This window comes from Electrophorus electricus, chromosome 4 (assembly GCF_041902795.1).
Source record: "Electrophorus electricus isolate QZ-2024a chromosome 4, ASM4190279v1, whole genome shotgun sequence".
Lineage (NCBI taxonomy): Eukaryota > Metazoa > Chordata > Actinopteri > Gymnotiformes > Gymnotidae > Electrophorus > Electrophorus electricus.
Genome location: NC_137500.1, coordinates 33,707,656 through 33,723,510, shown reverse-complemented (window position 1 = coordinate 33,723,510; position 15,855 = coordinate 33,707,656). Strand labels below are relative to the sequence as shown.

At 45.1% G+C, this 15,855-nt stretch overlaps 2 protein-coding genes across 4 annotated transcripts; one reads left to right on the top strand and one right to left on the bottom strand.

The window, feature by feature from the left end:
* Positions 1-3,275: 3,275 nt before the first annotated feature.
* Positions 3,276-12,400, bottom strand: ehhadh (enoyl-CoA, hydratase/3-hydroxyacyl CoA dehydrogenase). 2 transcript variants are annotated; one of them, XM_027005697.3, is made up of 7 exons: positions 12,069-12,400; positions 11,561-11,664; positions 11,140-11,309; positions 10,627-10,738; positions 9,968-10,072; positions 7,581-7,922; positions 3,276-4,991 (listed from the first exon to the last, which is right to left on the bottom strand). In XM_027005697.3, exons 1-7 carry the CDS (start codon positions 12,140-12,142, stop codon positions 3,736-3,738), a joined length of 2,163 nt encoding a protein of 720 aa, XP_026861498.2. In that variant the 5' UTR covers positions 12,143-12,400; the 3' UTR covers positions 3,276-3,735. The 2 variants fall into 2 exon arrangements, with proteins under 2 accessions (XP_026861498.2, XP_026861500.2); XM_027005699.3 differs by lacking the exons at positions 11,561-11,664; positions 12,069-12,400 and having other exon boundaries at positions 11,095-11,280.
* A 239-nt stretch (positions 12,401-12,639) lies between these two features.
* tmem41aa (transmembrane protein 41aa) lies at positions 12,640-15,524 on the top strand. Of its 2 annotated transcripts, none has more exons than XM_027005700.3 (5): positions 12,640-12,843; positions 13,232-13,382; positions 13,546-13,707; positions 13,927-14,065; positions 14,175-15,524. In XM_027005700.3, exons 1-5 carry the CDS (start codon positions 12,662-12,664, stop codon positions 14,372-14,374), a joined length of 834 nt encoding a protein of 277 aa, XP_026861501.1. In that variant the 5' UTR covers positions 12,640-12,661; the 3' UTR covers positions 14,375-15,524. The 2 variants fall into 2 exon arrangements, with proteins under 2 accessions (XP_026861501.1, XP_026861502.1); XM_027005701.3 differs by lacking the exon at positions 12,640-12,843 and adding an exon at positions 12,852-13,151.
* Positions 15,525-15,855: the final 331 nt, after the last annotated feature.

Below are 15,855 nucleotides of genomic sequence, written 5' to 3'. Positions count from 1 at the left end.
GCCATCGGCAGCCAATGAGAAGGAGGGAGTCCTACACCAATTAAATCTCTCCTCAGTAACATCCCCTGCAGACAGCCACAGCCTGAGGGACTTCAGTATGTTGGTCTGAGGACAGAAGCAGCTCTGCTCTTCATGGTCCTGCTCTGCCAGTATCACTCTCGCATACCGCAGCGTCCCCCGTTTCCAACTGACACTTGGTGTGTGTTTACAATGCTCCACTTCCACCACACCCCCACCACTCGAACTTTACCAAAGCTGGACCAATAAAATGTTTGTCATTTCTGTCCTAGAAGCAGATTAGTGATGTATGATGTGTGGTAAAGTGTTTTATATGCAGTAATGTATCCTTATATTGTAACAGCCTCAGAAACCTGCGGCGTAAAGCCGCATTGGGAGAACTGTCTCCCAGAGAATCACTATCATTAGAAAAGTATTATTCCAACAAAGTTTGTCTCTTGTCCACTTCACGGAGCCTCCAAGCATTTGGTCTGGAACACTTCCACACACTTCTGTCAGTTCAGGTGTTATAAATTTGGGCAGCGTCATGTGTGTTCCAGGCAGCATTGAGGGTCATGTGTATGCACGTGCCAGCAGTGAGGGTCATGTGTGTGCATGCCAGCAGTGAGGGTCATGTGGCTGAAGTGACAGCAGACAGGTGTTCCACACTGCCAGAGGAAGAACTTTCACCCAGTTATCCACCCCATCTGCAGGGGGCATCATGTGGACAGATTGCAACACTGATTCAGTTTTACAGGCATTAGAAATGGGGGGGAATTGAGATTTAGCTCAGCCCCCCGGACCATCTCAGGCTGCAGGACGAGTATCTTATACTCAGCAGGAACTGTAAACATTACCTGTAAACAACAAAAACAAATGAAATCAACAACAAATGATAGTTACTGGGGATGACGAGAATAAAAACACTGCAGGGCTAAACAAATTAAGCTCATTAACCACTCAGTCAGCAGTGCCCTGTTCAGACATTCTCTCCCGCACCTGTTTCCAGGTGATTCCTGCAGGATGAATTAAATCCATGTGTGAGGGGTGTGGTGACAGATCTGTTCAGAAAAACTTTCAATACTGTGTCATCTCTCACCACACCAGAGTCTCAGTCAGGGAGAGAAACCCCAAGCACAAAACATCTAACAAAATGCAGAAACATCTATAATCTGTTGGCAATTAATAACTGAGCTGTGGTGAATCGAAAAACAGCATTTATGCTCCAATTACTCTACAGAGACAAAGTAAACAAAATATTCCTTAAAAAATCTGTATTTCTCTGACAATTAAAAATATGCATTTAGCACCTGTGTACAGAAAATAACAGCCAAAATGAGTGAAAAAAGCTTAAAGTAGGAATCATCTTTGATTATCGCTGAAACATGTCAGGGTTATAACTGACACTGGCATAGAATAATTTCCTCTGCACAGAGACTGGGTATGGTTTAACAGGCTAGGGTTTAAACAGGCTAGGGTTTAACAGTTTTGCTCCCTTGTGGCATTTTAATGTTGACTGTGTATTCAGGTTAAAGAACTTGGCATCTGCAAAACATCGTGTAGCCTGGGACACGTGGAGGAAGATGCTCCATCGAACAGTCACTCCGTGAGTAGTCACATCAAGGTATTCATCAGGCACATACCCTCCCCACAAGCCCCCCTCCCCCACAACAGCTGATGGACTGCTGATAGACTGCTGCACAGTGCTGGCACAGAGAATGTCTGTGTGGTGAGCTAGTGTCCAACTGTGCCTGGCATTAAACAGAAAAAAGTCTAACTGTGTACAAGGTGATCCTGAAACGTAAGTGTTACTGATAAGGGGGACGGTGAGTGAATGTGGAAGATACAGGCAGGTGGCTGATATTGTGCCAATCACAGTTGGCCAAGATTTGATTGTTTAAGAGTGGAACCAATTTCAGAAGTCGTCGATGGTCATTTTAACATTATATAACCGTACACTTTATGAGTAGATCGGCCAGTTAATGCATTATAATCATATAATACCCTATACAAAGAGATCGGTTGACACGGAGTACTTGCAGTGACACCAGCCTAAGTGACAGCACCAGTGCAGTTGGAAGCATTTTCCGTGACTGTGCGTTGAGCAGATGGAAAGACCGTCACAGGGCAGAAAGTCCGGTCGCCTCGCGCAGCTCTTCGCCAGCGCCTGCGCTTCGTCCGCCTTCACGCTTTTCAGCGAGGATTTGCGCATGCTTTATCACTTACCGACTAACAGAAGACACATACACGTGTTCCTCTACTCCACAGTGAAAAACTCCAACAACTGAATGGAAACCAAAACGACGCTATAAAACGGCCTTTAATTTAGTTCCATGTGCTTTGCTCTGGAATGAACGCTGAGCCACGCGCTAGGTCCTGCTGCTAGCGCCCAGTGTCCGCGCTACATTCACCCTTTCACACAGCATGCACTCACCTTCTCCACACTTACCACGCAACACTGTGATTCATATTCTCGCTGTGTAAAACGAAGCATCTGATAGTATTCTTTACGTTATTGACCATTTCTAAGGGGCATCCTTTGTTTTTGAATCTGGTGACAATCCGGACAAAGGTCGATAAACAGAAGTTAGTGCTAAAATGTTTTGGGATATACCTCAGCGTACTGTACAAGGACAACAAACTCGTCACCATCCTCGCACCTGCATGTCATATGCCTCTCGCGGAGAAGAATGCGCACGTTGCTTTGCTGAACGAGCCGCTACACGTTGAACAGGCACGCGCTTTCCTGAACGAACATTTTCCTCACTCCCAACGGTATGTTATAAAGCTGTTGTTCCACAACTTCGCAAGCAGGCTGCGACACAAAAACATTCATTTACACCGGCCACAAATCAGAATTGGACTTCGCACTACTGATGGAGAATGCAGCCAAATTAATATCCAGGTCAAAAGCATCTGCTTAATAGCGCTAGGGCGGAGACAATTAAGTCTGCCTCAGGACTCCAGAGAAGAAAGTCCTCCAATATACCAAAGTTTCGCTAACACAGTCACAGTTAACGGGAAATTAATTACTTAGCATCCTTTAAGTGTGCCATAATGACAAATAAAATACAGTAAAACTAGGACATGCCTGTAGAACGTTCTAGGCGGGAACAGCGAGCAGAAATTCTACACTTCTGAGCACACGCGTGAAGTAGGCCACAATCATCCACCTTCACCACTCCACCCACCGTATTTCAGCCACAAATATAGCTTACCCAGTTAGAGCAGACCCAGGTGTCCAAGGCACAGGAGACCACGTGCTACAGAGACGTTAATGACGTGTCAGTGGTTTATTACTGAAACCTTACACAAGCATGTTAGAGAGCATTACATTGCTAGGAAGATTTATACTCAAACGTTTGATAGCAAAGACTCTTAATCAGTTCCTGAAGTCCCCACAACAAAGATATTGCTATATAGATTTATTTAATAGGTTCATATGTTTAATTTTAGAAACAAGGCTACATTCACATTTTAGTAATCTTCACAAATGTTAACAAATATTAATAACAATTCTGCACATAAACATAATTGAATACATAAAAACGCTAACCTACATCAATTATTATTAATTATTTCTTGTAATCATCAAATATTTTAGCCAAGAAAATGCAGTTTAATTTTTTTTTTCCTCTCAAGGACTTTACAGAAAGCAATTCAGATCAGTACTGCTGAGTCAGGCTTATTTGAATGGGGGATCAGTAATGCTGTTTTAGGCGGATTTGAACGGGACTCTTAGAGGTAGCTGTGTAGGTGCTGGACATGCTCCCTCCAGTGGTGGACCGGAGGACTGCCAGCCTCCACCAGTCTCTGGAGGAGCGGGCTGGGCTGGAGGTGGGGCACATCAGGGTGGAGCTGGTGGTAGTGCTCTAACCGCTGTAGGACTGTAGCCAGGCCCACCTGGGCGGCATGGAACATGGGCCCTCCACGGTGCCTTGGCCAACCATAGCCAAACACGTAGATGACGTCGATGTCCTCCGCCCTGGCGGCTATGCCTTCCTCCAGGATACGGAAACCCTCGTTGGCCATGGCATAGGTGCAGCGCTCGATAACTTCATGTGCGTGGACGTGGCGTGGTGTGAGGCCATACCTGCTCCTGTATTCTTGCAGGAATCTGTGCATCGCCGGGTCAGGCTTCGGCTCTTTGCCACCGGGTGTTTCATACAGATACCAGCCCCTGCCGGACTTCTGGCCCAGATGGCCCTGCTCGCAAAGCAGGTCGGGAAGAGGACTGTACCTGCAGCCCTGCCGCCAGCGGGAAGGTGTTTTCGGGTTGACGTCAGGCCCGATTAGTCCAGACGCTTTCCGAACTCTCCATCCAACATCCAGCCCTGAGAGGTCAGATACCTTGAAGATCCCCATGGTGAATCCGAACTCCTCCAGAACCTGGTCCACCTGTTCTGGTGCTGCACCCTCCTCCAGCAGGAAGTAGGCCTGATCCAGATACAGCTTCATCATGCGGTTACCAACAAAGCCCGGGCAGTTGCCCACGACCACGCCCACCTTGCCCAACCGCTTCCCCAGGGTCATTGCTGTGGCGACAGCCTCAGCTGAGGAATGAGGTCCACAGACGACCTCCAGCAACTTCATTACATTAGCCGGGGCGAAGAAATGCATCCCCACCACCAGGGAGCGACGGTGGGTCACCACGGCCAGCGCATCCACGTCCAGTCCGGAGGTGTTGGTGCACAGCAGGGTGCTAGGCTTACACACATTGCATAGCTCAGTGAAAAGACATTTCTTAAGCGCCATATCCTCGAACACGGCCTCGATGACCAGGTCCACGTTCCCGAGCTGCTGCAGGGACAGAGTGAAGGTGAGGAGGTGTGTGGGGGGGCGGGTGTCTCCTCGTCTCTGTGCATCTCTCTCCAGCATTCCCAGCACTGCCCGCATGCCCAAATCCATCTGCTTCTCCTCCATCTCCACAGCAACCACAGAGATTCCCGCCTTGACCAGAGACACAGTGATGCCCCGGCCCATGGTGCCCAAGCCTGGATGGGAGGGGAGACTATGACTCAGCAAAAAGGAAAATAAAAATTCACCCACTGTAGCAGCATCGATGATAGATACCATGACTCAGCATTATCCAAACAGCTAGGTTCCACATAGTTCTAGGCAGCAGCTGAGTACACCGCGTTCTCAGTTTTTTATTATGCAAATTATATTTTTTTCTGATTTTGCTAAATGGTCAATACAAATTAGTCAGTATAATTTTTAAGTCATCAACCATTAAGAGTATAAATCGAATTTTATTGAACAAACCTCCCCAATGATAACAGTATTTTTTTTTTAATAAAGAGACTCAAAATGCACTGTTCCAAATTATTATGCACAACAGAGTTTCAAAACATTTTATAGGTTGTAAAAAACTGAAAATGGTCATTTGTTGAATTTGCAGCATTAAGAGGTCACGTTTACTGAAATCAAAAGCTATTTCAATAAAAAAAATCTTAACAGGCCAAGTTACATGTTAACATAGGACCCCTTCTTTGATATCACCTTCACAATTCTTGCATCCATTGAACTTGTGAGTTTTTGGAGAGTTTCTGCTTGAATTTCTTTGCAGGATTTCAGAATAGCCTCCCAGAGCTGCTGTTTTGATTTGAACTGCCTCCCACCCTCATAGATCTTTTGCTTGAGGACACTCCAAAGATTCTCAATAGGGTTGAGGTCAGGGGCGGATGGTGGCCATACCATGAGTTTCTCTCCTTTTATGCCCATAGCAGCCAATAATACAGAGGTATTCTTTGCAGCATGAGATGGTGCACTGTCATACATGAAGATGATTTTGCTACGGAAGGCACGGTTCTTTTTGTACCATGGAAGAAAGTAATCAGTCATAAACTCTATATAATTTGCCAAGGTCATTTTCACACCTTCAGGGACCCTAAAGGGACCTACCAGCTCTCTCCCCATGATTCCACCCCAAAACATGACTCCACCACCTCCTTGCTGACTTCACAGCCTTGTTGGGACATTGTGGCCATCCACCAACCGTCCACTACTCCATCCATCTGGACCATCCAGGGTTGCATGGCATTCATCACTGAACAAGACTGTTTGAAAATTAGTCTTCATGCATGTCTGGGCCCACTGCAACCTTTTCTGCTTGTGAGCTAAATAGTAGGTTTATGCACAACTGCAAGCCTTTCTAGGAGGACCCTACACCTTGAGGTTCACGGGACTCGAGAGGCACCAGCAGCTTGTTTGCTGCTTTGTAATTGCATTTTAGCAGCTGCTCTCTTAATCTGATGAATTTGTCTGACAGAAACCTTCCTCATTATGTCTTTATCTGCACGAACCCATCTGTGCTCTGAATCAGCCACAAATCTCTTCACAGTATGATGATCACGCTTAAGTTTTCGTGAAATATCTAATTTCATACCTTGTCCAAGGCATTGCACTATTTGACACTTTTCAGCAGCAGAGAGATTCTTTTTCTTTCCCATATTGCTTAAAATGGGAACGTCCTTGTTAAGTAGTTTTCCTTTCATTGGACTCACTTGGCAAACTAATTATCACAGGTGTCTGAGATTGATTTGAGTGATCCAAAGGGCCCTGAGACACAATACCATTCATGAGTTTAATCGAAAAACAAAAAATGAAATCTTTATGACACTTAAATCCAATTTGCATAATAATGTGGAATGTGGTGTACAGTTCCAGTTCAAGTTCAAGTTTGGTTTATTTGTCACATACATAGTCATACACAGTATAACTCGCAGTGAAATGGTTGAGTGCTCTGTCCAAACCGAGGAAAAAGAAAACGGGTGCATAGCGAAATATATATTCTATATATATACAAAAATATATTACCAGTGTATGTACAATATATGTATATTATGTTTATATACACAATGTACAATGTATATATGGATATTTAAATATGTATGTAAGTTCGATCATAATTAGAGGTGTGTGATATATCTGCAGCTGCTTTTTAATAGGTACAATGTATTGCTAACAGTATGATATATCAGAGTTTTGGATGATAATTACAACCAATAATTTTCATCTGTCCAACAGATTAAGCCTTCTGTTTAGATTAGGACTTGTTTATAAATTAACACTTATCTGATACTTTCATCCAAACAGGGTTAAGGGGCTTGCTCAGGGGTCCAACAGTGGTAACTTGGCTGTGGTGGGACTTGAACTGGCAATCTTCTGATTACTAGTCTAGTACCTTAACCACTGAGACACCACAGCTTCAGAGTTGCCACATGGCATGTGGAAGTGTTACATGTCCAAGTGTGAAGAGCTGTGTTCCCTACTCTCCCATAGACTGCCTGGAGTCCAGGCTGGTGTTGGTTATTTTGGTTATAGGCTATTTGAATATCATTAGCCAACGGGGACTCGGACTAGCCCATGAAGAAGAAGCTAGAGAACATAGCTCAACATCAGCCAGTTGGGAAGTGGGCAGGGCCATGTGTTGCAACACTGGCAGGTATTGTACATCTTTGATAAAACAGCTAAATGCTGTAAATTTAAGAGTGATGAAACACAGAAAGATACCACTACACTCTATAACACAGGACAATCTCTGGCACGCAGACACAGTTCAGAAAGAGAGAGCCACTCACCCACGACTCCAACTCTATGGACCGCTCTGGGCTTGCTATTGTTCCACCGAGCTCCAGAGGGAAGACTCCATTTCCGAGCATTCCTCTGGGCAAAGAAGCAGTACTGCAAGGCACGGGCCTGGCTGGAGTCAATCAGCGTGTTTATGAGTTGCTCCTCTGTCTCCATGCCCCTGCTGTAGGGCAGCGTGGCAGCAGCTCTCAGCGCCTGCACACACACCACCGGGGCAAAGGCCCCTCGTGCCCGCTGTTTCACCCGTGCCATGCCCTCCTCCAGCACTGCCGCCGCATCCACACTGAAGGCAGGAGTACGCTCACTCAGCCTACGGGAGAGCAGGGGACGGCCTGTAACACACGCGCGCACACACACACGCGTACTCACACACACACGTATGCACAGACACACACAGCATGCACACACACACACATACACGCAAACACACACAGCATGCACACACGCACACGCACACACAGCATGCACACAAATAGGGCCCACACCAAGACAGATCCCACATGAACACAGTCCCATTAGACCAGCCCACCCAGCACTCTGCTAGAAACAATAATAGCTGTTCTCTGTGTAAGAGACTGGACAGGGGTCGGGGTGGATGAACAGGCCAATAGGCAGTGGTAACTCAGTGGTTGAGGTACTTGACTTGTAATCTGATGGAAGCCCCACCACTGCCAAGTTGCCACTGTTGGGCCCCTGAGCAAGACCCTTAACCCTCAATTACTCAGGTTGTACTCATAAGTGTAAGTTGCTTTGGATAGAAGTGTTACATGAATGAAATAATATCTTCTTGTTATACACAGGACAAAGTTTGTGGCACAAATGAACAATACTTGTACACCGCATGTCTGAGCAGGTGGCACTATTCAGCTCCCCATGACAGTTAGCATGAGCATAAATTCAAGAAGTTCACTTTTCCATCTTTGCCTTTTTTATCCTTGTTGATCAGTTTATTTCCAAGTTGATGAATCATCACAAAGAACCTAAACAAGCCTAAGCACAGCTCTTTCCAAGGTTCTCGTTGCAGGATAAGTTCATTCAGTTTATTTGAAATACTGGCAAACACAGTAGCATCTGTTCTGAGTGAGCGGACAGTTAAAGCACTAGCATTAAACCAAAATCCAAGGTGAATGTTAATCCTGTCCTGTGATTAAAAAAAAAAAAAAATGCACTGTTTTTTAGCATGTCAACACTTCATCTGGGAGAAAAAACATGCAAGATGGATGCAGAACGTTCAAGTCAGCTGTGACTATCTGGGGAGCTGTGTTTCAAAGCTGGCATCAAATTCCATTGCACAGGCCATTTTTAGGAATTAATCCCTGTTGCTTGGTAACTGACTGTCAAAGAAATCTAATACTCAAGGATTATCAGACTATGACCTTTTCTCTGAGTGTTAAAAATTACAAATGGAGACTTTCAGTAAAGCTGACACAGACAACCAGCAGCAGAGAGACCATTAGGCACCTAATCATATCCACGGACAAACTGACATGGTCATCAGATGTAACAATGTACAAACTGACAAGCAGTATGACACTGTGCAAGATGCAAGAAAAGAGCTCTCACATCCATCAGGACCAGAGTCAAAATACTCTTTCATCAGTATGAGTTTAATTGAAAAACAAAAAATAAAATCTTTATGACACTTAAATCCAATTTGCATAATAATGTGGAATGTGGTGTACAGTTCGATCATAATTAGAGGTGTGTGATATATCTGTAGCTGCTTTTTAATAGGTACAATATATTGCTATCAGTGTGATATATCAGAGTTTTGGCTGATAATTACAACCAATAATTTTCATCTGTCCAACAGATTAAGCCTTCTGTTTAGATTAGGACTTGTTTATAAATTAACACAGTTATCTGATACTTTCATCCAAACAGGGTTAAGGGGCTTGCTCAGGGGTCCAACAGTGGTAACTTGGCAGTGGTGGGACTTGAACTGCCAATCTTCTGATTACTAGTCTAGTACCTTAACCACTGAGACACCACAGCTTCAGAGTTGCCACATGGCATGTGGAAGTGTTACATGTCCAAGTGTGAAGAGCTGTGTTCCCTACTCTCCCATAGACTGCCTGGAGTCCAGGCTGGTGTTGGTTATTTTGGTTATAGGCTATTTGAATATCATTAGCGAATGGGGACTCGGACCAGCCCATGAAGAAGGAGCTAGAGAACATAGCTCAACATCAGCCAGTTGGGAAGTGGGCGGGGCAATGTGCTGCAACACTGGCAGGTATTGTACATCTTTGATAAAACAGCTAAATGCTGTAAATTTAAGAGTGATGAAATCAAAATCCCAACTTCACTGAGCCATCACTGTGAGCCTCTACATAATGTATTGTCGCCTTCCCTGGTTACACATATGACTCACACACACCTATAACATTCAGTGCAAACTTCACTGCAGTTTCAATCGTGTTGCCATCAACGACCTGGTCCACAATGCCGAGCTTGAGGGCCTCCTGAGCAGAAACAAGCCGACCTGTAAAGGAAGCAGCATCCTCAGTATCAAAATCTCAGTGTCAAAGTCTTCAGTAACATACAGTCACAGCTAACTCCGTTCTACTGTGTGTACATATATACAATGAATACTGCCCCCTAGTTGACAGACCGACAGGCCCCATTGGTACCACATAGGGCAGAAACTCTTCTGGAAATATTTTAAAACCACTGCAAATTTTAATTCTGAGTGCTTGAAGAAACATGCTTCAGGCCATTTCACTCACTGGCTAAGCCTGAGCAGTACCTGAGATCACCTCCCACAGTCAGGGCGCCAAGTGCCTGCCTTCTGAACAGTCTGGATCAGATTTAGTCTTAAACCAGTGAAAAGCTGAACCTGGTCTTTCACTCAAGAGTTTCTTTATAACAGTCAGTTGTAATAAAAATTTAAAATGCTATAAAAATTGCTTGTGACACTGTGTGTTAAAAGTAGTAAAGGATGTTATGGGTGCGCGTGTGTGTGTGTGTGTGTGTGTGTGTGTGTGTGTGTGTGTGTGTGTGTGTGTGTGTGTGTGTGTGTGTGTGTGTGTGTGAGACCTGTTGTGATGAGCTCCAGGGCCGCTGGGATGCCAATTAGTCGGGGCAGTCTCTGTGAACCTCCAGCACCAGGGATTAGTCCAAGCATGACCTCGGGAAATCCCAGCCGTGCCTTCCACACACACACACACACACACACACACACACACACACACACCCATAAATAACAAACAAACACCTAAACAACACAAACAAAGCTAAAACATCCAGGACTCCCAAACCATCCCTTTATGGAATCGAGGAAGACCACCTCGATCAGAGTTCATCACAGGTCCAGATTAGGGTTCAGTTAGAACACAGTGATGCTCTCTCACCTACAGAGAGTCTCCATGCTGCTAAAATAGTTCATTCAAAGATTCAGTATTTACTGTCATACAAACACAGCCATTGGGAACTCAGTGTGCTCATGAGAGACAAACACAGTAAACACAGCATCATCATAAAAAGCACAAAATAAATCACGTTCACCTTTGATCACAAGACCCCCGCCCCCAGGCCAGGCGTCCAGCTGACCTTAGCATGAGCGATGCGATAGTGGCAGCCAAGAGCTATCTCTAGCCCACCCCCCAGTGCCACGCCCTCTATGGCCGCCACCACTGGCTTCTCTGATGCCTCCATGTCGTGGATCAGGGGCACCAGTGCAGGTCCAGATGGGGGCTTGCCAAACTCTCGGATGTCTGCACCTGTTAGCAGTAGTCCAGGAACACAATGACATGTATCAGGAAATGTGTGTGTAGGTGTAGTTTAGCTCAATGCTCCTTGAGTGAGGCAAATAAGCAAAGCAATGCAGGTGTTATGCGAGTGTTACGTGAGTGTAGTGCAAGCGTTACATGAGTGTTATGCAAGTGTTACACGATTGTAATGTGAGTGTTATGCGAGTGTAAAGCATGTGTAATGTGAGTGTCGAGTTATGTAAGCTATAGAGCTTGTTCACCTGCGCAGAATGTCCCGTTCTCCCCACACAGGACCACAGCCTTCACCTCACCATCTGTGAGCGCACGATGCATTATGTCCGTGATAGTCCTGCGCACTGCAGCACTGCAGATGGAACAGAAGATGTTTCATGAACTACTGTGTGCACTCTAATCACTGCTGTCTTTAAACATGAAGTGTAGTGAATGGACCAACAGAGGGGCCCTGTATTAGAATCTGATGTTACCACTGTTATACTAACAGTGTCATACTGTTACCACTGTCATACTGACATAGTGTCATATTGTTACTGCTGTCATACTGACAAGTGTCATACTGTTACCACCGTCATAATGACAGTGTCACACTGTTAGCATTGAGGTGTTTTTGCAGTCACACCCAACTTAGGAATAAAAGTAGAGGCAATAAAATCATGGCTGCGTACATGCCACCGAGGCCTACAGTACTACTGCGTGCACACGCACGGTACGGCTGGAGTCTTCGCGTTAGACACTAAGAGTTAAGCTCACCCGAGTGCGTTGACAGGTGGATTGGATAGAGTGATCAATGCGATCGTTCCCTCCGTTCGCGAATATCGTGCCATTGCGTCGCACTTGATCTGCAGAAATCCGAATGAACTGTTCAGACGTTGCCGATGTGCGGAAGGATTTAGAGTTTGGAACTTGTACCACGGAAGGGACTTTAGTCCTCGTAAAGTACATTCAGAGCAGTGGCTTATTATCAGGCGTTTTTGCAAAACGTACAAGACACTGGTTATATACTAACAGCGGTGCCGCGCGGTGAGTTTCAATCCAGGACAGAAAATGATTCCGTAATAAGCATAAGCGTCTCCAGGTGGGCCGTGGGGTAAAAAAAAATATAAGCGTAAAAAAGCCAAAGGACGGTGGCAAAACCTCCAGTAAATCCGCTACTGTGGAATAACTTTTATAACAGTTTGCAAGTTTACTACCAACATCAGTACAACGTATCACCACTATGTGGAACAATGTACCACAATGTGATTGGTTATCTGTAGTCACGTGTACTCCGCGTCACCGGCTCTCCGACATCTATTTCTGTCCCCTCTTCTGCCCCATCTGTTTCTGTGGTTCGGCCTGACACTATGCGGTCTGTAGTTGGTTTAGTAACTGTAGTAGCAGCATCTACTTTCTACCTCTACTTGTTGTCCTCTTATCTACCTCCTGGGCCGCAGTTAGTTAAACGGAATAACGATGAAGGTGTGGAGTCTTCTGGAGAGAACAGCGAGAATAACCTGCGTAGTGACGGAAGACTTGCGGAGTCCAGGTATGACAGTTAGGGTTACTTATCTTACTTAGCCGAGGTCCGCTTGTCCAGCCCGCCTGTGCTGTAGGTACATTTCCGTTATATAACTAGCTAGCTGAAGAGTTTTCTCCGCCACAGTGAGTTTTCAGGTTGGTAGGCACAGTTGCAGAGGTAACTAGCCTCGTAGCTTCCGCGTGGGATCCAAAGTCCGACCATAAGCACCAGTTTTTGGAAGAATTTTGCTGGTCGCTACCAACACGTGATTGATGTACAATGTTCACTGAAAACTATTATCGTCCTCCCCCTCGTAGGCTCTTCGCTTGGCTTTTGTGAGTTCAATTTCTAGTCTGAAACAGCGTGTCTTGGTGATTTGAAAGCCTGCTTACAGATTTGTACTGGTACCTTTTAGGCTGAAGTTCCCATCTGACCTGGAGGAGCTAAAAGAAATGGCACAACTCTTGCGCTATTATAAGACGGAACACGGCGGATATGTGCTGCTACTCTTCTGCAGTGCTTACCTTTACAAACAGACTTTTGCCATCCCGGGATCCTCTTTACTTGTAAATACACCACAGCCCGCTTATCACACACTGCACCTCTTTACAACGTTTTACTGAGAAGATGTATATAAGTAATGTATTTATTTATTTAATACATATGTATATGGTATTTCCCTTTCATTCCTTCCCTGCAAGTATGTTGCGCTTGTTTGTATTTTTCCAGAATGTCTTGGCGGGGGCGCTGTTTGGGCCCTGGCAGGGTCTGCTGCTTGCCTGTGTTCTTACAACTGTAGGTGCCACTTTCTGCTTCCTGCTGTCCCGGGCATTTGGGAAGCAGCACATAGTGAGGCTCTTCCCAGACAAAGTTGCAGTGCTACAGAAAAAAGTGTGTATGATCCTCCGGCACTGCTGTACATCAAATATTTCAAATACTGTAGTATTTATATTTACTAAACACTAAACTGTCATTAATCCTGTCCCTAACCCCACCCTGTGAAGGACCTGCTGACAATGTGTTGATGTTCTGTGTGTGTGTGTGTGTGTGTGTGTGTGTGTGTGTGTGTGTGTGTGTGTGTGTGTGTGTGTGTGTGTGTGCGCACATCAGGTGCAGGAGAACCACAGTAGTCTGTTCTTTTTGCTGCTCTTCCTGAGGTTTTTCCCCATGAGCCCCAACTGGTTCCTGAACATGAGTTGTCCCATCTTCAACATCCCACTCACCCTCTTCTCCATGTCTGTCTTCATTGGTAAGTAAGAGAGTTCATCATGAAAGGACATTACAGCCATTCTCTTAAAGAACCCTGCTGTGGTGTCTTAATGGAGGGACGATGCTCATCCTGCCCCGTCTCCCTGCAGGTTTGATGCCATACAACTTCGTCTGTGTGCAGACAGGCTCGGTGCTATCCGAGCTCTCCTCTTTGGACCAGCTGCTTTCCTGGAGGGTTGTACTGCAGCTGCTGCTGGTTGCTTTCGCTGCCCTACTGCCTGGAGCTGTGATCCGCCACTACAGTTGCACACGCCTGCAGCCTAGTAGCACTGCAGTGAAAAAGGACTAGTGACCCGTGGCCACGCACTGGGAAAGGACCGGTGACGCATGGCCACGCACTGGGAAAGGACTGGTGACTTGCGGCCACGCCAGGCTTAGAGCAGCTTTTAAATGGGCCACAGTCTGGCTGAACAGCCTCTATAGAGGGGTACAGAATTGTATTTATGTATTTCAGGTGCTGAATTTACGTTTGTTTGATCTCAGATGTTAAATTGTGCCGTTTGTTTTTCTTTTGTGTCATCATTCAGTATAATTTAATCAGCAGGGATTAAGGAAGCAGATTTTAACATCAATGAATAGAGAAGGACTTACCAGAATATTAGTCGTCATGGAGGAAGATGGAGGGTTTTTAAAGTTTCAGTGTTCAATTTCTGTGTTGTTTATTACTGGTGTTTCCTTGTATATCCTGTAGAGGAGATGAGGGATGAGTTCCCCCATGTTATCTGATCCTGTCACTGAAATGAAATTGACATTTCAGCACCCTGGTTGATGGGTATTTTAACGTTCTGCTTAATGGGTGGTATTTTACATGACAGCGCTTCACCTCACCCCAGTGCCTTTTTGTAGACAGAATACTAAAGCCACATTTACTTTGTTAAAAAAAAATCCCTGTGTTAGCAAATTCCTACTAGTTTTATTTTGTAATCAGAGCACAAAGAGCCCTGAGTCAATAAGACATTATTTAATACATTGTAAAGTATCACGCTAGCCATCTAGATTAGTGTTTCTGAAGGTTAGTCATCCAGGTCACTGAGCACTCTGACACTGGCTTGGCTTTGTAGGGTAATCTTGGTGTTTCTTCAGAAAGCGCTTGTTGAAGCCCCTTAGATAACTGGGCAAAATATAAAGATTTTACATCAAGGTGAGCCACCTTGACTACTAGCTGAAGGTGGCAGAGCCCTTTAGGAGAGCACAGCTTCTGCCTTGCGATCCTGAGCGGACACGTTTATGAGGTTCTGGTGTGTGCAGCAGCTCTCTGAAGCACTGAGAGTACGTCTGAGGACAATTCAGGACAATGCTGAACAGATCTAGTCATTCCAGGAATGTGTCAGCCAGTTACTTCTCTGAGGTTTCTCTGAATATGGGATTGGGCCAAAGCATATTCAATGATGTGCGTTGTGTCTCAATACCACTATCATTAAATCACAAACGTGTTTATACGCTTCTGTTTTATTCACTGGGTGAAAAATCAATAATGTTACAACACAGTCCATTTAGGAGCTATTAGTACAGGACCCTGTATTACCAGATCAGGACAGGACCCTGTATTACTGTAGCAGTGCTGCTCCAGCTGTATCTAAGCCCTTTTATACTCTACACTGAAGTGTTTTAGGTCTGAATGGTCATTACATGAAAGATTCATTCAAACATGTAAACACTGTTTTCAATTAAAACAAACAAACAAAAAGGCGCTTCAGTGAAGGGTCTGGCTAGCTAAATCGGCTGGGTTTGAAAAGGTCTTTTATTGCTCAGGTCTGTGGATCAGCAGTA